Source organism: Mesoplodon mirus (genome assembly GCF_964341445.2).
Source record: "Mesoplodon mirus genome assembly, chromosome: 2".
NCBI lineage: Eukaryota > Metazoa > Chordata > Mammalia > Artiodactyla > Ziphiidae > Mesoplodon > Mesoplodon mirus.
The window spans coordinates 222,065,218-222,092,004 of record NC_138977.1 but is presented as its reverse complement, the minus strand read 5'-3'; the positions used below and the strand labels follow the sequence as shown (position 1 = coordinate 222,092,004).

General features: G+C 40.3%; 1 protein-coding gene across 1 annotated transcript; it reads right to left on the bottom strand.

Annotated features, from left to right (window-relative positions):
- Positions 1-110: 110 nt before the first annotated feature.
- On the bottom strand, positions 111-18,161 carry LOC309816829 (ATPase PAAT-like). Its single transcript, XM_082644608.1, has 6 exons — positions 17,932-18,161; positions 16,969-17,172; positions 16,074-16,146; positions 13,021-13,227; positions 6,535-6,986; positions 111-1,281 (listed from the first exon to the last, which is right to left on the bottom strand). The coding sequence occupies exons 1-6, from the start codon at positions 18,093-18,095 to the stop codon at positions 1,047-1,049; spliced, it is 1,335 nt and encodes a 444-aa protein (XP_082500734.1). The 5' UTR covers positions 18,096-18,161; the 3' UTR covers positions 111-1,046.
- Positions 18,162-26,787: the final 8,626 nt, after the last annotated feature.

Sequence of the window (26,787 nt, the reverse complement as noted above, 5' to 3'; positions counted from 1 at the left end):
ATAAATTAGCCCTCATTTTAAAGAATGACCAAAATATCAATTATGAAACACCCCTTTTCATAAAAATACAGCATTTTAAGCAAAGATTAGTTGAAAATTAAAAATTTGTATTTACTTAGACAAGTAGTTTCCAGAGTGGATACATTTATTTTTTAAATGCAAATACATCACCCTTTAACACATATACAATAGTTATAATTTCCAAAAATTAAGTCTGCCTGAGAGAATTGCAGTCTCCTTGATTCATATGCCTAACCCTTCAAAGCAGAACCTCAGAATTTCACACTTTAAACATATAGAAGAAGGTTCTGGAAAGAGGAACCTGTATCAGCTCAGAAAGGGAAACAGTTCCTTATATTTTCTGGGTTGACTGAGATAAAACAAGATGACTTCTCTCATTTTACATCAAACATTAAATCTAAAATAATATTCCTAACAAGGAATAGGCTAGTTGTGATTTTTACTTCCCTATCTACTGCTACACTGTACTGAAACAAATAATATTAACCTCAGTGTAAACTCATTTTACACATGCCAAACAGTGCACCTTGTTCATTATCTGAGATAAACAATACAAAATGTAAACTAGTGATTTGAATTAAAGGTCTTAAGTATCCAATTTTCCAAAAACAATTGATTAGAAAAAGAAAAATTATCAAATACTCTAAGCATTATTTTTCAGACGCCTAAGACTATAAAGTCTTTGTATAAATAAAAAATGTACTTCTATGAAACACATATACAATACGAACTAATGAACTGCTTTAGAAATCCTTAAAATCTTAAACAGTTAATCCAGAAGTATACATAAATTTCAATGAGAGTGAAAAATATTGCAAACAAAAATAACTTATGATCCTATCATGTTAACTCAGTGTACAGTACTGGATTCACGAGTGCAGTAAAAATGAACACTGAGGTCACTTTAAGTAAGTGGTGATATTTCAAACGACATTAAATACCTGCTTTTCATAAACTTTTTTGGCGGGTTCGGCTTTGTAATAAATATGTAATAAATATCTGTAGTACTTTGAACATGTTCAGTGCTATCTTTCTCCATTTGAAAGTCTTTCTCCAGAGTCATAATGCCTTAGAGGCATGCCAGAGGGTGGGGAGTTGGGACTTTGCAGCAAGTCCACTAACAAAGCAATCTTATTATCTATGTGCTCCTGGAGTTTATATATTCGCTGATCAATGTAGTCCAAAAGTTTCTTTTCCATCAGTTCCATATTTTTAGAAAGAATCTTTTCCAAGTAGGAACAAATGGATTGCTCTTCCATTCTAAAAATAAATTAAAAAAATAATAATAGAACAATTTTCCCTAATATTATAACAAAACAACCAAACCATAGTACAATAAGCAGCCAACACACATTGCTAAAATTTGTCTCCACAACTATACTCTGTCTCCTTACAACATATTTCCAGGTTCTAAAATACATATGCAACAGGCAACCACAATCCTGAATGCCCAATGGATTCTTACTTCTTAAATTCTTTAAACATTTAAGCATAAATTGAAATGAGAATATAAAAATGAAGATGATAGAATTTCTACCCTCAAAGAGCAGGTCTTTATTTATTTATTTTTTTTTTCTTTTTGCGGTATGCGGGCCTCTCACTGCTGTGGCCTCTCCCGCTGCGGAGCACAGGCTCCGCACGCGCAGGCCCAGCGGCCACGGCTCACGGGCCCAGCCGCTCCGCGGCATATGGGATCCTCCCAGACCGGGGCACGAACCCGTATCCCCTGCATCGGCAGGCGGACTCTCAACCACTGCGCCACCAGGGAGGCCCAAAGAGCAGGTCTTTAGACAGAAAGGGTCTTTTTGGTTTTGAGCCTCAAATCAAAAGCGATCTTACTGACTTTTTTTAAGGTCTCCATGTTTGTCTTCCAAGTGCTTCCCCAAGCAGCCCTACAATTTAAAGAGTTTTCTCTTTTTTCATTCAAATAACCTTACTAAAGCAGTGGAAGGACAAGGACAGTGAATTTCAGAGTGTGGTCCACAAAAGCCTGGGGTCTCCATGACTTTTTCCAGGGGTTCCATGAGGTCAAAAGTATTTTTATAATAATAAAATATTATTTGAACATGAATCGTACAATGAATGTACAATGAATTATCCAGAGGTTATACCATGTATAATGTCATTACTCTGATAACTAATAGCATGTATGGTTGTATATTCTGTTTCCTAGAATTCCTTAAGGTAGTAGGTTTACGGTACAGATAAATGTTTTTCTCAGAGGTAACTCAATTTGTCCTCAGTATTTCTACTGTGGCCTTACTAGCTATTTATGTTTACACATGCTATAATGCAACATATATGAGAATACAATCCAAAGCTAATAAAGTTTTACGTAAGTTTAAAACAATACCGAACTTCCCTGGTGGCGCAGTGTTTAAGGATCCGCCTGCCAATGTAGGGGACACAGGTTCAATCCCTGGTCTGGGAAGAGCCCACATGCCATGGAGCAACTAAGCCTGTGAGCCACAACTACTGAAGCCTGCGTGCTCTAGGGCCCGCATGCCACAACTATCGAGCCAATGTGCTGCAGCTACTGAAGCCCGCGCACCTACAGCCCATGCTCTGCAAAAAGAGGTCACCGCAGTGAGAAGCCTGTGCACCGCAACGAAGAGGAGCCCCCACTCCCCGCAACTAGAGAAAGCCGGCGCACAGCAACAGAGACCCAATGCAGCCAAATAAATAAATAAATAAATAAAACTATACAATTCTTACTAAACTTTTAAAAAAGAAAATATGGGGCTTCCCTGGTGGCGCAGTGGTTGAGAGTCCGCCTGCCAATGCAGGGGACACGGGTTCGTGCCCCGGTCCGGGAAGATCCCACATGTCGCAGAGCGGCTGGGCCCGTGAGCCATGGCCTCTGGGCCTGCGCATCCGGAGCCTGTGCTCCGCAACGGGAGAGGCCACAACAGTGAGAGGCCCGCGTACCGCAAAAAAAAAAAAAAAAAAAAGAAAATACAGTATTTTTTCATAAAAATGTTTATGCTACTAGGTAATGATCTTATTGTTATTTCTAAACTAATAAATATTTTTATATAGCCTACATAAATAAAAGTTCTTTGGAGTGCTCAATTATTTTTAAGAGGGTAAAGACCAAAAAGTTTGAGAACCACTACTCTAGAATATACAAGGAGCTTTTTATTTTTCTCTTTATTTTCAAATAATTATAGATTCACAGGGGTTGTAAAGATACATTCCCCAATGGTCCCAATCGTTACATCTTACTTAGCTATGGTATGATATCAAAACCAGGAATTTGATGTTAGTACAGTGTGTGTGTATGCCATTTTATCACATGTACACACATTCATGTAAACATCACGTTCTTAACAGAATCAAGTTCTGTCTCGATTGTAAAAACCACAATAAAGAGACAGAACTATTCCTTAACTACAAAGATCTCCCTTCTGCTACCCTTTTATTGTCACATCCATTCCCCTAATCTCCTCTATCCTTAACACCTGGTAATCACTAATACAGTCTTCATCTCTATTATTTTGAGAATGTTACACAAACAGAATCATATAGTATGTGACCTCTTGAGATTCTCTTTTGTCAATCAGCATAATGCCTTTGATAGATAACCAAGTTGTTGCATGTATCAACAGGTCATTCCTTTTTATTGCAGATAGCATCCCATGCTATGGATATACCTGGGTTAATTTAACCACCCATCTATTATTTTAAGACATACTGGTAGTTTTTGGCTTTTAGAAATAAAGATTCTATGAACAATTGTGTACTGGTTTTTATGTGGAAAGAAGTTTTAATTTCTCTGGGATAAATGCTCAGGAGTATGACTGCTGAGTCATAAGTAACTAAATGTTTAGCTATTAGAAACTGCCAAACTTATTTAGAGTGGCTGTACCACTTTAAATTGCTATGAGCAATGTATGAGAGATCCAGTTTCTCCACATCCTCATTGGTATTTGGTTTTGTTATCATTTTTAAACTTTTTATTTTAGCCATTCTGTGTAGTGGTTTCTTGTGGTTTCAATGTGTGTTTCCTTAGTAGCCATGAGGTCAACAGCACTTATATTCATGTGCTTATTTGCTTTTTGTACATTCTCTCTGGTATACTATCTCTTTATGTCTTTTGCCCATGTTCTAATTGGATTTTTTTCATGTTGAGTTTTGAGAGTTCTTTCTATATTTTAGATATAAGTCATTTGTTGGATATGTATTTGCAAATATTTTCCCTCACTTTGTAATTTGTATTTTATTCCTCTTAACAGAGAAGAGCAAAAGTTTTACATTTTCATGGCATCTAATATATCAAATTTTCGATTACCCTGCTTTTGGTGTCATATCTAAGAAGTCTTGTCTTGTCTTAGGTCCCTAAAGATTGTTTCCTATGTATTATTAGAAAAATTTTATAGCTTTATGTTTTACATTTAAGTCTATGATCCATTTTGAGCTAATTTTTATATAAGGTATGAGGTTTGGGTCATGGTTCACTTTTTGCCCTTTGGATATCCAATTGCTCCATCACCATGTGTTAAAAAGACTATTTTTCCTTCATTGAATTGCTGTTGCACCTTTGTCAAAAATCAGTTGAGCATATTTTTGTGGGTCTATTTCTGAGACCTCTATTATGTTTCATTGACCTATGTGTCTGTCCCTCTGCCATCACTACATCATCTTGAATACTCTAACTACATAAGACTCGGCACTGGGAAGAGTGATTCCTCCCACTTCATTCTTCTTTTTCAAAGTTGTTTTAGCTATTCTACCGCTTTTGTTTTTCATATAATTTTTAAAATGATCCTGCTTATGTCTGCCAAATATTGTGGTGGGATTTCAATATGCATAATATTAAGCTTGCATATCAATGGGGAGAATTGACAACTTTACTATGTTAGAAATTGAATTGGTAATTTAACAGTTTCCAGGAAAGAAATAACCAGGCCCAGCTGCTTTCCTTAGAGACTTCTACCAAACATCTTAAGAAGAGATAATACCAATTTTACACAATCTCTTCTAAGATGTAGAACTCATCTTATGAGGCCAGTATTACCCTCATGAAAACCAGACAAAGACAGTATAAGAAAAATACAGACCAGTATCTCTAATGAATTAGATGTAAGAATACTCAACAAAATATTAGCAAATCAGATCCAGCATTGTATAAAAAAGAATTACAGCCCACAACCAAGTGGGATTTATTCTAGGTATACAAGGCACGTTCAGTTTTTGAAATTAATGTAATTCACCATATGAACAGACTACAGAAGAAAATTCATGATCATATGAATGGCCATAGGAAAATATTTGACAAAATCCTATACCCATCTATGATGAAAGAAACGCTCAGATAAGTAGAAACTAAGGAACACTAAGCCTCACAGTCCCTGAGCAATCTGACTTCTTTCCACCTTTTATAGTCTTTGTATGTTTGCTGTATTATGTCCAGGGATTTTTATTGGTAAAAAGGGGGATCTGAGAGAAATGGGGACATTCCATCTTAGCTGGACCCAGGAGCAGTTTTTAAATCTGTTTAGGTTTTTTTTTTTTTCCTTTGGGTTTTATTGTTTGTTTGTTTTGTTTTGCTATATCACAAGTTAACACTGATTAGACTATCAACAACTAAAGACTGGAACGTCCCTGGTGGTCCAGTGGTTAAGACTCCGCGCTTCCAGTGCAGGGGCGCGAGTTCAATCCCTGGTTGGGAAACTAAGAACTAAGATCCCGCATGCCACGCAGCACGGCCAAAACAAAAAACAAAGTGAAACAACTAAAGACTATTGTTATCTTTCCTTATCCTTCCCAAATAAGAACCACTTGTTCAATAACGTCAACTCCTCAAATTGAATGCTATTGGAGACATTAAGAAAGTTTCAACCAATACAACTCCCTCATTTTACATGGGAAAAAAGGCTAAGCCAAAAGATTTAAACAGTAAGGCAATAGTTAAGCTAGGACTATGATTAGAGTCCTGAATTCCAATCTAGCGCAAAATTTGGACACGTTACATCTATATAAAGGATGCAGAAAATACTAAACACTTAGCCACCCCTCAATCAAAGCAGGACTGGAAAAAAATGGAATTATGAGATCAGGGGATAAGGGCCTGTACACTAGAAATAATTTAGAGCTGAAAAATGTTTGGATGACTCCAAAATTAGCCTCGGTCACACACGATCTACAGAGGAAATCTGTTCCAATGGCTCACTTCATACAATCGGGCACAAAATGTCCATATCGTGGTCCCCACAGCTCCTCTCCATTCACGCAGACAGCTCTCTACTCTGACCCTATCTGCTGCCTGTACCCCTTCCATCAGACGCCTGAGAAGTGCTCGGCATCTCCAGTTTTACCCACTTCTTTCAAAGCAATCCATCCTACTCTGCTGAGTATTTCCTTCCTATAGTGTGTTAACGGTGAAATGTAAAAGCTCCTAAAATCCTCTCTGGAAACATTTTCAGGCAGTAGTTATTGAAACAAACCTGTTTTCCTCCACCTGCCTCCCCCCTCCTGCCCCCAATCTAAACCACACTTGTCTTAAGTACTCACGTAACAACAGCGCCTTCGCCGGGCTTGGTGATGCTTTCCTGCCACTTGCTGTTGGGTCCCACACGGAGATGGTTCACTTGACTACACAGATTCTGCAGAACAGGCAGCAACTCAGAGTTAGGTATATGTGAGTTGTCACTTGCTTTCTTTGGTAACAAAGAAGATATTGCATTCTTAAGATCATTCTCAGGAAGAGAATGGTTTTGTGGCACAAGTTTGCACTCTTGGAGGCTTGTCATATTTCCTTCACCAGCTGGCTGTGTACTTTGATCAATGTAAGCTTTTAAGTCTTCAGTCATGTTTCCAGATGTCAATCCAGTTCTGGAAGGGAAAGGTGTGGAGGATGACTTGTTGAAGGCTCCTGAAGTAGAAGATGATTGCAATCCGATCATGTGCTTGTATCCAGTGCTCTCCAAAACTGCCTGAAGCTGCTCTCCAGTGGGAATACAACTCTAAGCCAGGTAAATAAAAAAATGTTATTATTAACATGAATCATAATGACAGGTAACCTCTGGAGTATCTCAGAGTCAGGCAATGTGCCTTCTTTCATTTGATCCTCAAAACTTTCACATGGAGTAGGCTATAGCTACTATCCCAATATTAAGTTAGGAAACCAAGACTAAAGTTAACTTGGCCAAGGTAACACAACTAGTCAGTGGCAGAAGCAGGACTGGAACCCAGGCCACCAAACTCCAGAGTCAGGACTTCTAATCATTTCACTAGTTTTGCTAAGGAAAATATTCAAATAAATACAAGCATACTTAGTCAACTTGCATGGGCATATTTTAATGTTTCCACTACAAAGGCCTCCTTAATATATGGTAATAAAATGTAGTATTCTCAGCTGAGTCACAGTAATTGATAACTTTCATAGAATTAAAAATCATCTGCCCATCGTCACATATGGTAAGCCAACCTAAGGATATGCAACTTATTTTCATTGGAAGATAGACCAGATAGTTACATATTTAAGGTATGATGTTATATGAGTACTTCTGTGACATTTTCAATGACTAAAACGAGCTACCTTTTGGCTAAGTCTGCCTTAATAATTTGTAAGATAGTGATTATGTTTTGTGGCCTCAACTCAACCAGCTATGCTATATTATTTCCTGAGAAGACTCAGGCTCACCTTTTTTTTTTTTTTTTTTTGCTGTACGCGGGCCTCTCACTGTTGTGGCCTCTCCCGCTGCGGAGCACAGGCTCCGGACATGCAGGCTCAGTGGCCATGGCTCACAGGCCTAGCCGCTCTGTGGCATGTGGGATCTTCCTGGACCAGGGCACGAACCCGTGTCCCCTGCATCGGCAGGCAGACTCTCAACCACTGCGCCACCAGGGAAGCCCTACTTTTTTTTTTTTTTTTTTTTTCAGGCTCACCTTTGAGAACAGGTTACACTGTCTCCTATACAGGGCCGTGATCTTGCTATGCTCTTCATTTTTTCCACAAGAGAAAACCAAAACAACCTCTAGCCTATCTAACTCTTAAGTTATACACCTCCATCTTAACTTCTAAACACAGAACTCTACTAGGGATTCTTATAGGGGATATCATCTCATACTTACTGTTGCTCAGTATCTAGTGAGAGAGACTGAGAAAATTATACAAGATTAGGTGAAGACACTCAGTCCGTGTATTGTCTGGATATTCTAAGAAATGCTTCTTGGATTAAGCCAGCCCCAAACTCATTCATTCAACAAATATTTACCAGAAATCTGCTCTGTGTTAGGTACTGTCTCAGGCACTGGTAATAAGCCAGTGAACAAAACAAATGAAAATTGCCGATCTGTGGACACTACAGTCTAGGGAGCAGGGAGAGACAAACAACAAAGAAAAAAGGAAAGAAAGACAATACATCCTGTGAATAGAGATGGTGATAAATACTTTAGGGAAAATATAGCAGGAAAGGGGAATGACGGGAGCAGGGACATTGGTAGGGTGGGAACAACAAAGGCCCCACGGAACTTCTACTGAACTGCCTGTTGGAGAAACTCTCTTTATAAAGAAATCTTACCTTCTTCTATTGAATGCAAGTTTTGAAAAAACCTTAAATTATTCCTAAAAACGAGGATTATATACAATTATATTTACAAAATTTAAAAATTAGACAACTCTCCTTAGGTGAAAAGGAGCTTTACTCAGTCATAAAGGAAAAACTCAATTATTTTTGGTAGTGGCAAAATTCTGGTACTGCAAAAAAACTTTGTGATAGAAAATTGAAAATTCTACAAAACAGCAATCACATAAATAGTGGAATCAATGTCAAAATTGTACACAATTAATTTGGCAGAAATTTTAATTAGAAAAATCCAAATGCAATTAAGACATATGCTATATGAGTTTTTCTATTTTGATATACAGTAATATTTTATTATAAGAAGTTCACTGATTATAAAAATTAGTCATATTTCTCTCAGATAAAAGCTCTTACGGTGATTATTTTTCACTTTGAATTAAATGTTAAGAAATTCACAGGTTAATCTATATGGCAGTGCAGTAAATGACCCAACCTTAGTTGCTGATGACTATTCTTCTCCTTCTTTTGTTTGACTTTATTCAATTCTTAATTTTCTTGAGCTGTCATATATTGTCTTGCAAGGCACCTCAAACCCTTTTAAAAGTAGGCAGAAGAATATGTATAAAATAATTCATATGTACTTACTGTTTAGGTTCCGTGTCATATTTTATGTGAAAAAAAAAAATTACAGAGCAGCCTAAAAAAACATGAAAGCATTTATGCAGAATTGTGTCCACATACTTGTACATGTGTATACTTAATTTCATATAAGTACACATATACCCCCAGATTTTTGAAAAACTGTTTATCTCTGAACATCTTGAAAGATTTCTCAAGACACTGTCTTTAACTTTTTTAATTATAAAGAATTTGAACAAGTATCACCTTGAAAATCCAAGAAAAAAGATCTTTTTACTTTTTTAGATGAAAAAGGTAAACAGTGAAAACCTTGAATAACTGAATATATTTTCTTTGAGAAAGTCGGTGCAGCTTTCCCTCAGATAACATTAAATGACAACTATATGCCAGGCACTTTGATTCAGAATTCCTACTCAATTATTCTAAATTGCTAAAGCAAAAACAAATGAAACTCAGCACATATGAACTTCAAATACAAGGAAATAAGAAATCACTTTAAGAAACTTTCCAGAAAACAAGGAACCACAAGGCAAAGGTGAAGCAGGGAGTCTAGAAAGCTGTTCCCCAGGTCCTTTCTTTCCTCATCAGAACAGGCCCTGCCCCAATTAACATATGAAGGTTGCAAACGGTGTGGGTTTACGCCCGTTCCGTAGAAGGAGAGGTTCTGATCGTGAACCATCCCTACTTTATACTCAACAGATAGTTACAGAGCTTATATGACACTTTCCAGGAAGACATTCCATGGATTCCTTGTTTGTGGACAAAAGCAATCCTAGAGAACCAGGTGTATCCTGTGAGAATCATTCATAAATATAGCCTCCCCACGAGAAAGAAGACTTTTATTAGCATGTTTAAAAGACGATTTAACAGGATCACCTTCTTTCTTCCCCAGGGGGTTTCCCAAATGTCCCCACAGATAATGATTTAGCACGTGTGTTGGGGGGTTACAACACACGTGCTGTTGGTTGGAGGACTTGTGTTTCTATCTGATAGAAAATGCGACAAGGACACACACCAAGCTGGGGAACAGGATGAGAGTTGGGAGAGCACTCTTACAATACACCTTATGTACTTGCGAGTGGACGGAAAGTCATAGCAAAGAGAATGTATTATTTTGGGAATTAAACAAAAAACCCTAAAACCATGGGCATAACCCCCACAAACTACTATTCATGTCATTTCTTTCCCAAAGTCAAGGTTTTAAAACATAAAAATCAGTCCATGAACTGATTTTACTGAATTCATTAACCCTCTCTAATGTTTCCAACATGTTCCACACACAAAAAATTTCTTCTGTTTTTAAATGTTTAATCTCTATGTCCACTGGATCCTTCCCCTCAAACATCTGTTCTTAAACTATGCTATGCATAAGACTCATCTGGCACTGCCTGTATAAGATAGGTGACTCCTGAATCACAGCCTCAGTGTTTCAGGTCACCGGTGAGGGCCAGGATTCTGCACTTTATAAACATTCCAAGGGATTCTGATACCGGCAGGTTCCTTATCTCTATCATTCTTGAAACAACCCACTTTACCCTGGCTACCTCCACATTCTGACTACCCATTTACTATCTAATCCCTCAAAATCAGGTTTTCATCTCATCACTATTCAAACTGACCCCCTGAAGATCTCCAAGGAGTACTTAGCTGATAATCCAAAGGGCATATATATTATATAAAATTTACTCGGAGCCATAAACTAGACAGACAGGTCCTCTTTGCACAAAGCTTGTATTTTAATGAGATACGCAAAACAACACATAAACAAAAACAGGCAAGAAAGCGCTGATGAAAACATATGATACAGATCTGGAGGAAAAGGCTAATAATATTTTAATCAGGGTGGTTAGCGAAGGTGGCATTCAAGATGGAATGTTTAAGATGAGGTTGAAATAACAAGAAAAAGGCACACTTGCAAAGACCAGGAAGAGAGGATTCTGGCCAAAGAGAACAGTTAAGAGGGCAAAGGTCCTGAGGTGGGAGCACGTCTGGATATTTGTGGAATACCCACATCAGAATGTCTAGAGCAAGGCATCTAAGGAGATGCAGCAGGAGATGAGGCTGAGGAGACAACGTGGGCCCAGACCTCAGATGAGAGCGTAAGGAATCTGGATCAGTTCTGAGTGTCAAGGGAAGCAGTCAGGGGGCTTGACACAGGGGATGTCGAGTCTGATGCACCCTTTGAGATCATGCTGGCTGCACTGTGGAGAGGGAGCGTGGAGCAGGAGGACCAGCTAGGAGCCTCCTGAGGTATGGAGGTGAGACAGTAGTACCAGAGCAAGAAGAGTCTGGACGCTGTTCATTTCACAGCTCTCCTTTCCATGCTTTCCAAGATCATCAGCAACTCTCCTGCTCTCCTATGTCTGCCTGTTGATCCAACGATACTCGTCCTAAATTAATACTGGCAAATCTCACAAAAGTTATGTAAGTTTTTTAACTCACGTTATTGGTTTTCAACTTTCATCCTATGATCTTACCAGTATTATCGTTTAGATTGTAAACACGAAGAAATTTACCCTCAAAAAGAGGAAGCGCTGCCAAATAACACAGAACTAATAGCTTTGAATTCAGGTCTCCTGACATCAGATCTCTTGCGACTCTTAAGCACTGCTGTGTCCTGCTCTTCTGGTTCCTTTTTCCTCTCCCCGTATTCTTAGCAAACGCACCTACTCTCCCAGGGTCTTCCTTCCTGGCTCCGGTCTCTCCCCTCACCCCCTTCCCCATCATCTACCAGGCATGCTCCTCCCAAACCTCCCTCCACTCCACTAGCCCCACCTGTGTTTCCAAAGCCTCGAATCATTATCCCAGGGCATGTGTTATTCACACCTAAAACTCAACACTCCCAAATTAAACTCCTGTTTCCCCCAAGTCGCTTCCCCCCTTGGGTTCCATGTATATTATGGTATCACCATTTTCAAAACTTTAGTTTCACGTTTGATTCTGTTTTTCTCCCACAAAACCCACATTAAGTTAGTTGTCAAGTCCCAATGGCCCCACTGTTGTAGCCTCTCACAATCCAGCATCAGGTTGCTCCTTCCAAGTTTAGACTCTCATTAACTCTCCTCTGGATGACGGAAATAACAGAGCTGCTTTGCTTCTTGTAGCCTCACCTTCTGCTGACGCATCTTTCCTACTGACTCATCTTACACATAATAGCGGATTAAATTTATTAAAACAGAGCTAAAAAACACCCACAAACTCTATAACATCATTCAAAATCCTCTAAGATCCAGCCCCAGTCTACCTGAAACTTCCCCCGTCACTTATTCACTCCAGAGAAATTAACTTGTATTCATTTCCTAGCTACATCCTATTCCTCTAGCACTGAAGATTTAATCCATACTGTTCTCTACCTCTCAAGTTGCATCCCTCCAAGTTTACTTGCCTAATCCCACCCTTCCTCTTTAAAGGCCTAGATAAAACGCTGCTTCCTTTAATAAGCCTTTCCTAGCATTCCTCATCATTCCCCACCTAGATGCCCTGACTCCCCTAACAAGACCACAGAGATCCTTAACGACAGGTTATCGACTAATTCATCTTTGAATCTTCTAAAGTAACCAAAACTGTGGTATTCACTAAGAAGGGGCTAAATAAATACTTGCTGAATGAATAAATGAGTGAATTCATGGAAAATTGTGAAGTCTATAATAGAAATATGTTTTTGCAAGAGAGTAGGTCTACAGAATGTTATTTTTAGAAAAGTTAGTAAAACTAACAGTTAAATCAACAACAAAAGTTGAAATAAAAAGATTTATGTTTCTCCATGTCCTTATAAGAAGACATCATTTAAAGAATTTTAACAGTATCTGGAAAGAAATCCATTTCTACTCACCTGTTGCTGGAAAATAACCATATTCATCAATTGCTGAGCTCCAGATGACAACTTTGACCCCATGGACTCCATGATGGTTTGGACCCTCTCCAGGTCTATCCTTGATCCTAGAGCAGGAGAGCCTGCTGAAGAATTTGCTGAAAGTGGCCTCACGTGTACCACAACTTTACTGATGAACACACACTGCTTTTCACCAAACGAGAGCAGCTATTATAATGCAAAAATTCAGCAAAATTAATGATAATAAAAATAATCATCATTTAAGCTCATTTCTTGTTAATACTGAAGAGTGAAGCATTCAAGAATCTAAAAATTAACTTCAAGTACATTTTAAAGGTTTCTGTAGAACAAGTCATAATAAAAAAAAAGACTCAAGAAAACAAGGTAAATGCAAAAAGTCCTTTTTAAATAAAAGATTATGTATAAATAATGTTCTACTTACTTACTTTAGGGAATTAAAGATAAACTATACCAATCTGAGATCGTAACATACTGAAACTTGCTATAGTATTATTTAATACAAAATAAGACTGTCCAGTGTCACATGCAAAGTGTTTGTGAAATACTAAGTATAAATAAGTCAGGATTTTAGAATTTAGAACTGTAGGGAATATCAATACAACCTAAGAGAGCTCAACAGTTTACACATAAAAGACGAGTTCAGGGTGTTTTTTTTTAACTTGCAAAAGACACCCAATTAGCAAGGTTGAGCTCTGAGCTTGTTTCTTCTGGCTTCTATCCCAGTAGCTTTTCCAATGCTTTATGCTTCTTCACGTTGTCCATGCTTCTAAACCAAAAGACATTTCATGTGTGGCGTAGGACAACAAAGCAGCAGAGTGGAACGAAAACAGCATTTACAATCAGAGAGACCTGAGTTCAGTGATGGCTCTGCCTGGGTGACCATGGGCAAATACCAAACTTGAATCAGGAGTAAAATGAGTTCACACGGTTGTTATGAGGGTTATGTGTTAAAATTTCCAGTACATATCATTGAGTAAGTGCTCAAACATATGCATCAGTAACTATTACTTTTAACTTACATATACTATTGGCCCAGAAGAAGCTTTCATACAAACCCAAGGATGTCCCTAAATGAAACACTCTTTCACTCCCTGGTACTTCCACAGCACAGTTTCAAACACCATTCACCTTCAGAGACACAACAAACCCATATATCACACAAAGACACAGGCGAATACAGACCCATGATCTAAAAACTCAGTGTGGCACCAAAGATCATCAATAAGTAAGTAAATACCTCATGAAGTGTAAACACCCACATTCCAACCTCCATATTATCCCTGTTCTGCTTTTTAACCCCCAAGCCCTTCTCACTAGCGAATGTAGTACCTATTTTGCACACTGAGTCAACCTATTATCTGTCTTGCCCGCTTTAATATTTGCGATGTGAGGCCTTCGTTCCAATTTATTTCATAACTGCCAATTCCTGAAGGCCAAGTACAGTATCTGGCATCAATAGGCACTCCAGTATTTGTTGGATGAATGAATGGTCTTATTTAAATGAATTTAGAAACTATTAGTATATACACCTAAAACAACATCTTGGGATAATCAGTTGTGTGCTCTTCTGTAAGCAATATTCAGCACAGAATTTGAGAAATTAAAAATAATCAATCCAAGAATTTTCTTCAGTTCCCTAATATTACCCATAAGGGAGGTCAAAAAAGGTGAAGGAACTTGCCCAAGGTTATTGTGTTAGTCAGCAAGAGAGCTCATTTAACAGTCAGGGCTTATGTAAAAAAGAGTGGATACATGTATATGTACAACCGATTTACTCTGCTGTGCACCTGAAACTAACACAACACTGTACATCAACTCGACTCCAATAAAAATTTTTTAAAAATAGGGCTTTCGATTTCCAGCTCAGTACCATTTCCTTAGATCGGATGACCTTAGTAAAGTTCATGTGAATACTATTTTTCAGGCTAAAGACACCAATCCAAACTCCTTTAACTTTGTGGTACCCATGTCTGAATCCTCCCTGATTGTGCTCTATCCTTCTAGATTTGGGGACGAAAACTGCTTGTGGTTTTCTTGGCACCTACGTTTTATATAAAGATAAAAAATGTTTTTAACTCCGTTTTCTTAAGGCTCAAAAGTACTATACTGCTGTACTAACAACAGTACATGACATGACTAGGAAATGGAGCAGGACCCTATGGTCCTTGCCCCACCTTGTCCTCAGCCTGCCTTTGGTCTGTGGAAAAACTTTAGCCAAAGAATAAGTTTAATCAGAGAAGTGCAAAAATGGAGAAGCAAAGAGAAGCAGTCAACAGGACAAAACAGTAATAGTTTAGTCATAAAGCAAAGTCAAGGACCTTTAGTTCCTCCTCAAGGGCTACAGATCATATTCTGAGCCACATCCTGCGAGCTGTCTTATAGATACCGAAACCCTCACCAGGTGGAGGAAGTTAACTACATGATGACCAGACTGTAGCCACAACATAAGCTGCCACAATTCCGAGAATTGGCCTCAAAGAAATGGAAACAAACCGGCCCTGGACCTGAAGATTAACTGTACCTAAAACAATCGAGGTGACGCTGGTCAGGCCACCGATGACCAATTTCAAGATGACGGTCAGAGCTGGCTGTGCTGTTTCTGCATGCAGCCCCCTCCCTCTGTCTATAGAAGCTCTTGTCCCCTGATGGTCAGTGGGCGGAGTTGGCCTTCAGACAGGAGTCCAGCACCCCCAACGCCCCACCCCTGCTGTTGCCGGCATCCTAAACAAAGCAAACTTTCCTGTCCACCAACCTGGCCTCTTTATTGGCTTTTGAGTGGCGAGCAGCTGAACACCACTTTTGGTTACAATCGTAGCTAATAAATGGTCAAATTTTAACAGATGAATGTTGAAAAGTTTTGAGAAAAGAATTTCTTTTTACATGTTTACTGAGTATTTCTGACCTAAAACCAGGGACCAAGTTGGACTCACTACATTACCAAACCTACAGATAATAAGTATATATAATAGGAAGACAACTGTAGTTTTTAAATTAGCTTAGGCATGACTATGTGACATTGAGGAATGACTTACCTTTATTTTACAAGCATGTGTGGAAGACTCCAATTTTAGATATTTTTTGTACAAAATAATCTTTTCATGTTCACTAAAAATAAAAAGGAATTAACTTATAAAAAATTTCACACACTATCACTTTTAATAGTTACATTTAAAAATAAAGGTTTCCGGGACAATATTTAAATCCTGAGATTCAGTTTTCCTTGTGAGGCATAAACAGCTGGGACTTCCTACTGAAGTGCACTGGCTACAAAGACAACATCTGCCACTTACAAGCTATATGAGAAAATGAAATTAGATATCAAATGTAGACTCATGCAGCACAGAGCACACTGTAAAGCTCAATAACATACCCCTTGTATCCAACATGCACGGTATATAAAACACTTCGTATTTTGATTCGTATTAAGGAGAGATTAGGTCAGAATCTTTGAAAGAAATCAGAAAAAAAAATCAAGAAGTATAATAATGGGTTAAATAAGTATACTGGTATGGCACAGTGTTGGGCTCAGGCACTATCTGTAAAGAGTTTCCTACAGGAAAATGTTCAAAGTGCCAGACTGATAGACAACTTAATTTTTGGAAAACAGATTGTTGTGAGTTAAAGAAAACAGACAAGAAACACTTACCAGAACTTCATCTGATCAGTCTGCCACGAACTAGCTATGATCTTTTACCAACTTCTTTCTCTTCCACTAGCTCTCAACTTCCACGTTTATAAAAACAACTAGGCTGATCTAGACTGTCTTTAAGATCCCTAAAGGTCTAAACTTTCATGTCTGCTGGTATGTTTTTATCTTCTCTCCCCTAGTATCTGGCACCAATGTCAGAGAATCAATAAATATTGCAAAAGCTCAAGAAAATAAAACACTACTTCAGAAGAACACTTCCACACGCATAGGTCACAAACCTGTTATCCAGAACATTACAAACATTCTTGCCCCTACTGGTTCCACAGTACTCCTCTCCTGAGTATACTTCCATATTTCTTGCTGAACTTAAAAGGCCAATAGAAACGATTTCTTCACCTCCAGGAGGGTCACATCTCAGGTAAAGGAAGCAGGGGTTTTCATCTTGGCTGTTCACGTTCCTTTTCAAAATCACCAGATCCTCGCTGAAAAGAAAATGAAGAATATTATACAGTTCTCTGAACACTGTCATTAACCCACTTAATGGGCCACAGGGGTTGACATGTTATCCTATTCATTTACATTTGCTTTTGGAGACCAAGGGCCTTGCAAAGCACTGACGAAATGCTCAATACAGAACTCGTAAGGAAATGATGCTTTAGACGTGAGGGCTCTCCACTCTTTTCCCTTGACTTCTGTAATACATTCTAAGCGACTTCCTATAATTGCCTGTCCAGTTAATGAAATATATGTACTGGGCAGCTAGTGTACATTAAAAAACAGTTCAGAAGTGGGGGTGGGGGGGTGCAGAATGCAATAAAGGACCAAAGTGTGCCATTTTCAAAGCTAAGCTGATGAAGATTTTCGACATCCGGATTTTTTTTTTAATGCCTATTTTGGTCGACAGTAAGTTTTTGTTTCGGGATAGAAAGGAGGTTCTGATCCCGACAGGGGGCCTCAGGAGCCAACGTGACGGACACAAGGGGGATGGGAGTGAAACGCCGAGTCTTCAGGTCACCTGCCCCCCGTCCCCTGCGCCCAACGCTCACGCGGGAGTCCCCTCCTCTTTCCCGCGGGCCCGCCACACGGGACCTGCCCCTTTGCCCTCGCCGCCCGCACAGACCGTCACCGGCTCGGCTCCGGGCCCAGACCCTCTCCCCTCACGGCCCCCGCCTCCCCTCCCGGCTCCCCCAGGAGCGCGGCTGGCACCGAGCACAACCCCAGTCCCCGCCGGCCCGGCGCACCCGGTTGCAGGCGGCGCCAGCAGCTCGTCCCAGTCGGCGTCCCGGGCGCCGAGACCAGACCGGCTGAGATGGAGACTCTGGGCCAGGGCTCCGCACGCGGCATCCCAGGAAGAGGCCAGCGGCGGGCGGCGGGTCAGTGGCGGGTGTACGGTCTCGGTCTCCATCTGGCCACCTACACACCAGGCCAGCTCCGGAACCTCTCTTACAGCTCTTCAATTTCCACCAGACTGAGGGACTGTAAAGGAACAGAGCGACTTCCGCCTCGTCTGGCTGCAAACCCCAGAGCCGCGGCTTCTCGCCGGGGTCGGGAGAGACCAACTACCGTAAACGCGCATGCGCGCGCCGGCCGGTTTGGGCGGAGGGGGGGAGAGCTGGAGTCCGGCGCATGCGCACTGACAGCCTGGTCCAGCTGCTGGGCTGTGCGCAGGCGTGGTGCTGTGCGCGTGGGAACCCAGTGGTGGTTTGACGTTGGCCCCGGAGATGTCGTGTGGATGCCGGTGGCTGGACTGACCTGCAGGGTCGGTCCGGTGAGGAGAGTACGTCATGAGGTAGGTGTGGTGTCGTGGCTCTCGAGACCTGAAGGACCTCGTCCCGACCCTCGGGTCTGTGGCGCGGACGCCGAGCCTTTCCGCGGGCTGCGGTGGGGTGCGTGGGGCTGGGGACGCGGCGGCCAGGCGGTGGAGTCGGCTTTTCAGAAAGTCTTCAGCCCGCTCCGTACACGCGTTCTCTTCTCCGAGGGTGTCAGGTGGGTGACGGTCGTTCGGCTTTAGCTGAGGAGGAGGTTGGGACGGCGTTGCCCTTGGTGTGGGGCCAGGGCGGGTGGTGTGTGAGGAAGGCGTGTGGCCCTGGGGCTTCGCCCTGTCAAGTGGCCCGGGCCGCCCTCGTGTCCCCCGGGCCGGGTGGAAGGTGGAGAAAGGCCTGCGCCCGAAGGGGGGTGGGGTCTGCCCTCCCGGCCCCAGAAGAGCGAGCAGGAAGGCGGCCTCGGGTCTGCGGTGGAGCAGAATGCGAGCTGGACCTGAAGGACCCTGAAGCTTTGGGTCCGGGGAAGTGGGGGCGGGTGGCTCTTTCCAGATGCCCCCGGGATAGGCAGGCCTATGATGCCTTTCCGCCCCTTTCAACCGCACCTTGCGAAGAAGTGCAAAGTAGAGTAAAATACACTTGTAATGTCAGCATTCTGCAAATTTGGCCCGTCACTTCTGTAGTTCTGGTTGTGTTCTGTGTAGGAAATAGACGTCGAACTCTGCTATGGCAATTCCCTGGCCTTCCAGTGGTTAGAACTCAGCGCTTTCACTGTGGTGGCCTGGGTTCCATCCCGGGCCGGGGACTAAGATCCCAGAAGCCGTGTGGCATGGCCAAAAAAAGAAAAAAAAAAAAAAAAGAAAGAAAGAAAGAAAAAGAAATCTTGCCCCACGTTAGTTTTGTCTTAGTACTTCCTACTATGGGTTTTCTGGGCAAAGTAATTTTTATTTTCTTTTTCTTAAGTTTTCATCTGAGTTGTTATGTTGGAATATTTACCTAATGAGAATATCGTGCTCTTTTGCCTTCTTTTTACGTACTTGTGGAGTGGTCTCGAAAAATTATTAATGTATTTTTCTATAAGTAATTATCCAGAGTGTTTGTTAGATGGACTTAGGAAGATTGAAAGAGAAACCTACCACAGATCTGATAGGTACAGAATTTATAAAGTTAAAAGTCTTTAACTGTAAATGTTCTGGTTTTAATGATTGCAAAGATTAGTCCCCCAGACTTAACGGTAAGCAGTGTATTTGTCATGTATGTCCTGCCTCTTGTGGTCGTAAGGTAACTTTGATCCATGTTAGAGTGTTTGCACAGTCCAAAGAAAACTGGCTCTTCTTCAGAAATACCAATCTGCAGTTTATGAGCAAGATCAATATTAACAACTGGATGTTGACTTCCTTAAATAAAGCTGAAAGACCATAGGTCAGAAAACTAAAGACTTCAGTGGTCCTCCCTCTTTTATTCCTATATATCCAATAAATCACTGTTTTGATTTCGCCCCTCCTTTTTTTTTTTTTAAGGAAAACTTTCCTCTTTTTCTCCATCTCTGCCTTTTCTGTTTTCCAGCACCGACTTTCAGCTGAAAAGTTCCAGGATTTTCTTTATTGGTCTTTTAGCCTTTTTTTTTTTTTTTTGGCCGCACCACACGGCTTGCAGGACCTTAGTTCCCCGACCAGGGCTCGAACCCAGGCGCCGGCGGTGAAAGCGGGGAGTCCTAATCACGGGACTGCCAGGGAATTCCCTAGCCTTCATTTTAATTATCTCCATTTCATCCTCTGCATTGCCCTCTGATCCTTCTGGTGTTTGCTGCGCCATACTGAGTCACATCACTCATTAGCATGGCATACAAAGCCTTTGGTACGCTTACTCCTGCCTGCCTCCCATTCTCTACCTTTGCACATGCTTTTCCCTCTACAATGCTTTTCCTTTTGGATAACAGGGAAAATTCTGTTCATATTCAAAAGCAAGTACAGACCTGCACTGTGCTACAGAATTAATCACTAATTCCTCTGAACTACACTTTTTAGGTACTATAATCTCTTGTGGTTTGGGACTTTATAAAACAATTCTCACATTTGTGTTTCCTACCATGTGTATACTTATGGAAATTAGGAAGTATTTTACACCTGGTAGAGGGTTTTTGTATGGAATTGATAGGGATAACAATAGAAGCCCTTCCTTGTTGGCCCGACACCCCCGCATCACTTTTATGCCCGTTGTTTCCACTGACTCCTTACTGGACTATGGGACGGTGGGGTTTGGGGAAGGATATGGTCCTAGACTGAACCAGGAGGATCCATTCCTAGTTGTAGCCAGGTGTTTGGCCGCATGCTTGGTGTTGCCATGGCAAAGTTAGCACCTGTGATACAGGGGAATGTCACGCCCATGAAGAACTTGGGAGCTTGGAAGTAGACCTCTGTAACTTCTCTTGGTTCTTTACTGTTGGAGAATTCTTGGGCTGGCTGTATACAAGTTGAGGACTGGATGTCCTCGTGAGAGTAAGTAAGCCGGAGGCATGACTATGGCATGCAGACCCTTCTGATTCCTAAGGGCTGCTTATCCTCAGCTATGTCCACAGATACTCTGTTTATCTCTGCTCTGCAAGTAGTCTCACTACTCTCTAGTCTCACTACCCTCTGTGTACTGTGTGTATACATTCCGTGTATATATTTCATGGGGGCCATCAACCCAAATTGGGAAAGATATTCCCATCTTTATTTTTGTTAACCTCCTACTGAAATGTAACAGTTTAATGATTAGTAAAGCTAGCCACAGTAGAATTAGTAGACTTAGAAACACCTATCGCCTTGTCACTAAAATAAATGACATTTTCACATCACATTAGTATTCTTAGAGCTGTCTCAAAATTTTATCAAAACCTCAAACTTATAGTTATTAGACTACCACTATAGATTTTTATTTTTATAAGTCAGCTTCATTAAGGTATAGTCAACATAAAGAGTCACAAATTTTAGTGTATAATTCTTTGCCTTTTGACAAATACATATAGTTATATAATGAACTCTAGAGTGCCATGATTTGTGTGTGGTAGTTATTAGACCCGTCAGTATTCTGGGCATTGAATCTAATTGTAAAGAAGCACATATACTACTATATTATACATTTGGTTTTTAAAATATTTCAGTTTGCTTGATTTCATTTGTAATCCTGTGTATTTTATGTTAAATACTTAAATGTGTTATTCTGAAAGGGTCCATAGGATTCACCAGACTAGGTTTCTCCATGACACAAAAAGATTAAGAGCTTCTTATTACTGTCCATCTTCCCACCACTATCTTAGGGTATGGTAGAATATAGGCACCTTTTAAGCCTTTAAGGTCTAGTTGGTTAGTCACTGACGAGGTCAGAAAGTGGCAATATGGTGACAAGTTTGCAGTTTGTTCTCCTTGATTTATTACAGCCTCATTGCATTTTATAAAACAGTTAGGGGAGGAAGGGATTGGATAGGAATTGAGAGAGGTCACATGGTATGATTTGCCTCAGTAGAAAACTTCCAGACAGAACCCCCTGATGAATGTAACAAATGGACTTAGAAAAAACTCCACAAATCTAATTTTTAAAAATATATCTTTAGAGCATTGAAGAAAAATATTGAAAGCAATGACTTTGACACAAAAGGCATATAACAGAGTTTGGAAGAAGATAATCCTGAAAAATCTGATATCTCCTAACCCTTTAGTTGTTAGATACTTGTTATGTAGCCTTAGAGAATAATATTGTGGCAGTTCACCAAATACAGGTGAACTACCTTGTGCCACCCCCTGCCACAATTCATTTGTGTGAAGGATGTACTGTCTATGCCAGGCTCCATTACCTCTTGACATGCTTCTGTGACCAAAGTGAAGGAGTCTAACCTGGAAATGCTGGGAACAGATATCTTTATAATATCTTTATGGTTTACATTTAATTTCTTTTTAGTAAAATTTTTTAGAATTTCAGTTAAAGTATATTCTTATTTCTTCATTTGCTTTAGGAGGTCATATTTACATTACCTCTGATGTATTTTTCAGTAAATATGCAATTATGGAAAAAATTTCTTTGACTCTTGTATCCTTTTCTGGTGACGTTTCTTTTACTTTTGTATTTAAAGAGTTTTTATATTATCCACTTTGGGACTTGAGACAGCTGGTTTATTTATTTATTTATTTATTCATATGTATATGAAGCTGGTTTTTTATTTTTTTAATTTTTATTGGAATATATTTGCTTTACAATGTTGTGTTAGTTTCTGCTGTACAGCAAAGTGAATCAGTTATACATAGACATATTGACATATCCCCTCTTTTTTAGATTTCCTTCCCATTTAGGTCACCACAGAGCATTGAATAGAGTTCCCTGTGCTATACAGTAGGTTCTCATTATTTATCTATTTTATACATAGTAGTGTATATATGAGACAGCTGGTTTAAAATCACAACAAAAGAACAGGTTGAATAGAAATTAAAGGAGGAGGTGTAGCAATTTGAGAAGATATATCTGGTGCTAGATAGGGATTGGCACACTTTGTCTGTAAAGGGCCAGATAATCTTTTAAGCTTTGTAGGCCACTTTCTATTGACACTACTCAATTCTGCTGTTGTAGCATGAAAGCAAAAATAGACAACTTCTAAACAAATGAGTATCACTGTGTTCCAAAATCTTTATGGACACTGACATTTGAATTTCATGTAATTTCCATGTCATGAAATATTTTGAATTTTAGCTCAACCATTCTTAGCTCACGGACCATACTAAACAGCGGGCTTGTACTTACAAATGGAATTTGTACTAAAAAGAATTTTTACTATTCTGTACTATTAACTTTGTACTATTACAATTTGTACTATTAAAGAGAAAATTAAACAACAATCCCACTATCATTGTGTCTTGGCATCCTTGCACCTTTCCACATAGGCCGTGCCAGCAAAGGCTCTTCCAAGTTTTGGCGGAATGCTTCGTACTCCGAGATCAAGAGACGATGAGAGGCTTGTAAGGAGTCGTTACAGGACCTTCTGTCGCTTCCGTCTCCTCTGGGAGGTTGTCGTGAGACAGTTTCTCATTGTCTCTGGATTCTGATGAGTTCTGAGGCTTTCTGCCTTGCCCCCTCCCCGCCCCTTTCCCCCCTCCAAAATAAAACTTCAGAATATAAAACCACTTAGCTACAGGCTAGAACTGACTCCTCAGCATCGAAATACTCCACAACTTGCACTGCGGGCATTCAGCCCCTCTTGCTTTGGTCTCATCCTTTTTGGGGTGTGGAACAGGGATTTGGCACATCTTTCACTGTCTCTGTAAATAATAAACTGTCTGAATCTAGAAGTGGCTTGTTTTATCTTTATCAGCAGAATCAGTCGGGTCTCACCCTGTCTTACGGGTGTGTGACAGTGCCCTGCTACTCACCTTCATCCAGGTCAGTCCTTTGACTCTTAAGAATTTGCATTTTGGGGGAAGAGCAGAGAAGGTTTAATCAACTCATTTATGATCTTAACACACAGAACTGCAAAGCAAGAATGTCGTATCAATTCCACGAGTAATTAATTACTCAGTGCCTACTCTGTGCTGTGTATTGATATACCCCAGTGAAGGGCTTTAGTTATAGTACTCTCTATAAACCTTCTGTGAACGAGTGGGGTAAAGGGAACACTCCCTCTTTGGGAATTGCTGATAATAAACCAGTCATACAGCTGCAATATTCTCACATAAATCTGTATATGGCTGGAATTGATATGTATCCCTGGAGGCCAGCAGGAAACTTATTCATCAGATGGTGTGAGAGACCAGAATTATAAGACTGCTGACCCTCAGAGCTGCCAAGCCATTTGCCATGATGGAGGCATTAAGAAGCCTTGTCCCTTTGCCCCTTTTCATTTTACTATGTTGGGCAAATGAATTTGACTGAAGCTGAGGGGAAAAAAATTGAACCAGGGTTTCAAATGAAATCAGTTAAGTTCTCCTTTCAAAAGGCCACAGCCAGAAATTTTAAAATTAAATTATCCACTGCTGGAGATAACATGGAGAAACATTTGCTGTTATACACTCTTAAGTGGAAGATTATGTTAGTACCACATTTCTTTAGAGCAGTTCGACACTATATAAATATGTGGAACTTGACCTGGTAATTCTAGTTCTGAGAACTTATTTTTATGAAATAATCAGATATATGCATAAACTTGTGTATCAAAGTGTTAATTATGGCATGCTCATTATTGTAAAATATTAAAGAGAACACACATTTGTAAACCCATACAACCCATACAACCCATACAAAGGATTACTCCACAGTTAATTCCTTTTTTTTTTTTTTTTTTTTTTTTTTTTGCGGTACGCGGGCCTCTCACTGCTGTGGCCTCTCCCGTTGCGGAGCACAGGCTCCGGATGTGCAGGCTCAGCGGCCACGGCTCACGGGCCCAGCCGCTCCGCGGCATGTGGGATCTTCCCGGACCGGGGCACAAACCCGCGTCCCCTGCATCGGCAGGTGGACTCCCAACCACTGCGCCACCAGGGAAGCCCCAAAGTTAATTCTTTAATTGAGGCATATCTATAGGAAAGATACCCATGATTTTATGTGTGTGTGTGTGTGTGTGTGTGTGTGTGTGTGTGTGTGTGAAGTTGTTAACAGCTATTTTTCATAAGTAGATTGGATTATGGAATTTTTTTCTTTTAATTGTCTTTGCTTTCTTATTTTTCTGTAACAGACATGTATTGCTCTTATGATAAGAGTTGATTTTAAGTAAGTAAATAATTTAAAAGCCCTTATCTTCAAGGCATTACCCTTCAGCCAAAAATAAGAAAGAAAAATAAAATGGGGGGACTTCCTTGGTGGTCCAGTGGATAAGATTCCATGCTTCCAAGGCAGGGGGCACGGGTTAGATCCCCGGTTGGGGAACTAGGATCCCACATGCCGCGTGGTGCGGCCCAAAAATAAAAAGAAAAAGAAAAGAAAATGATTGTTTTTTTATATGTGGTGATTACAAATCACAAGTTAGGTTTCATTACAGATTTTTTTAATGCAATTAAAGAATCTTCTAGTAAATTCATCTTTTTTTCTTCTTTTTTTTTTTTTCCTTTGGCTACGCGGCATGTGGGATCTTAACCACTGGACCGCCAGGGAAGTCCCGAACTTATCTTTCTTTACAGAGAATCATAAATGCTTTTCTCCCCAAGGGCTCCAGGAAGGAGAAATCAATTTTGGTGGCTTACTGTGTGAGGACATAAGTACACTTCAACATTAGCTGCGTGGTTGTTAGGCTGTGCCCTCCAGACCTGCAGACCTTGTAATTGCCCAGCTGAGAGACTGAAGAAAGAGCCCGGAGACAGCGACACAGAGATATTAATGGTTTATTGGATAGGGAGTCTTACAAGTCTTACAATTCGGTAGATGTGAAAATTGATGACCAGAGAAGTCACTTAAGACACGGTTACATAGTAATGAAAAGTGGAAGAGGAATCAAATCTTAGCATCTTGGCTCCAGAGTCCATGTTCTTAAACATAGATCAGTGGTTCCTTAAATAAGCTTGCATTCCAGTGAGCTAGAGGGCTTGATGAAACACAGATGGCTGGGTCCCACTTCAGAGTTTCTGACTCAGAAGTTCTGAGCTGAGGCCTGAGAATTTGCATGTCTAACAAGTTCCAGATACTGCTCCTGATGCTGCTGGCCTCAGGCACACTTTGAGAACCACTATATTATTATCTTAATTAAATGTTATTGAAGTGACCTCCATTTGACTCTCAAACTAGGAAATAAAAGAGAAGAGAGGCTTCCAAATATTCTGGAATGGTGATGTTATTAGGGACAATACAAAATATTTTTGCTGTTTAAGTAGAGGAGAGAGATCAGAGCATGGGAAGAGCAAGGGAAGAAGAAATTGACACTTAGCATCTACTGGGCACCTCTTTTGTGCCAAGCCTGTGCCAGGTGCTTCACGTTCAGAATACCATCATGCCATAGTATGAAGTAGGCTGTGATCTCCCCATTTTACAGACTAGAAAACTGAAGTTGAGTGATGTTAAGTCACTTAGCTAAAGTTATAGAGTGACTAAGGTAGGATAAGAATTCAGCTTTGTCTACGCTTGTGGTTTTTCCTCAAAACCACCTTGGAAATGTGTCTTCGGAGGGCATTTGGAGAGACCCTGTCAGAACGAGCAGAAAACTAAAATTCTGGGTTAATTGTCTAATACATGGCATGGAACTGTCTTTTAAGAATGTGAAAGTGGTGATGTGGGAACGCTAAGTCTTGCTTTATCTATATTTGGATGAAAATGGCCTATTTAAATGATTTACCTCTCAGGTATTAACCTGGGCAAGGGAATTGCAAGAGTCTCAGGGTAGCCATGCAA

What these genes read in the sequence shown, in the direction of transcription:
- LOC309816829 (XM_082644608.1), bottom strand. Translation starts at nt 18,095, where the DNA reads ATGGAGACCGAGACCGTACACCCGCCACTGACCCGCCGCCCGCCGCTG. An exon ending in TGTAATGTTCTGGATAACAG is followed by an intron (nt 16,147 to 16,968) that starts GTTTGTGACCTA and finishes TTTTATTTTTAG; the next exon opens with TGAACATGAAAAGATTATTT. An exon ending in GGCGAAGGCGCTGTTGTTAC is followed by an intron (nt 1,282 to 6,534) that starts GTGAGTACTTAA and finishes ATTTATTTTTAG; the next exon opens with AATGGAAGAGCAATCCATTT.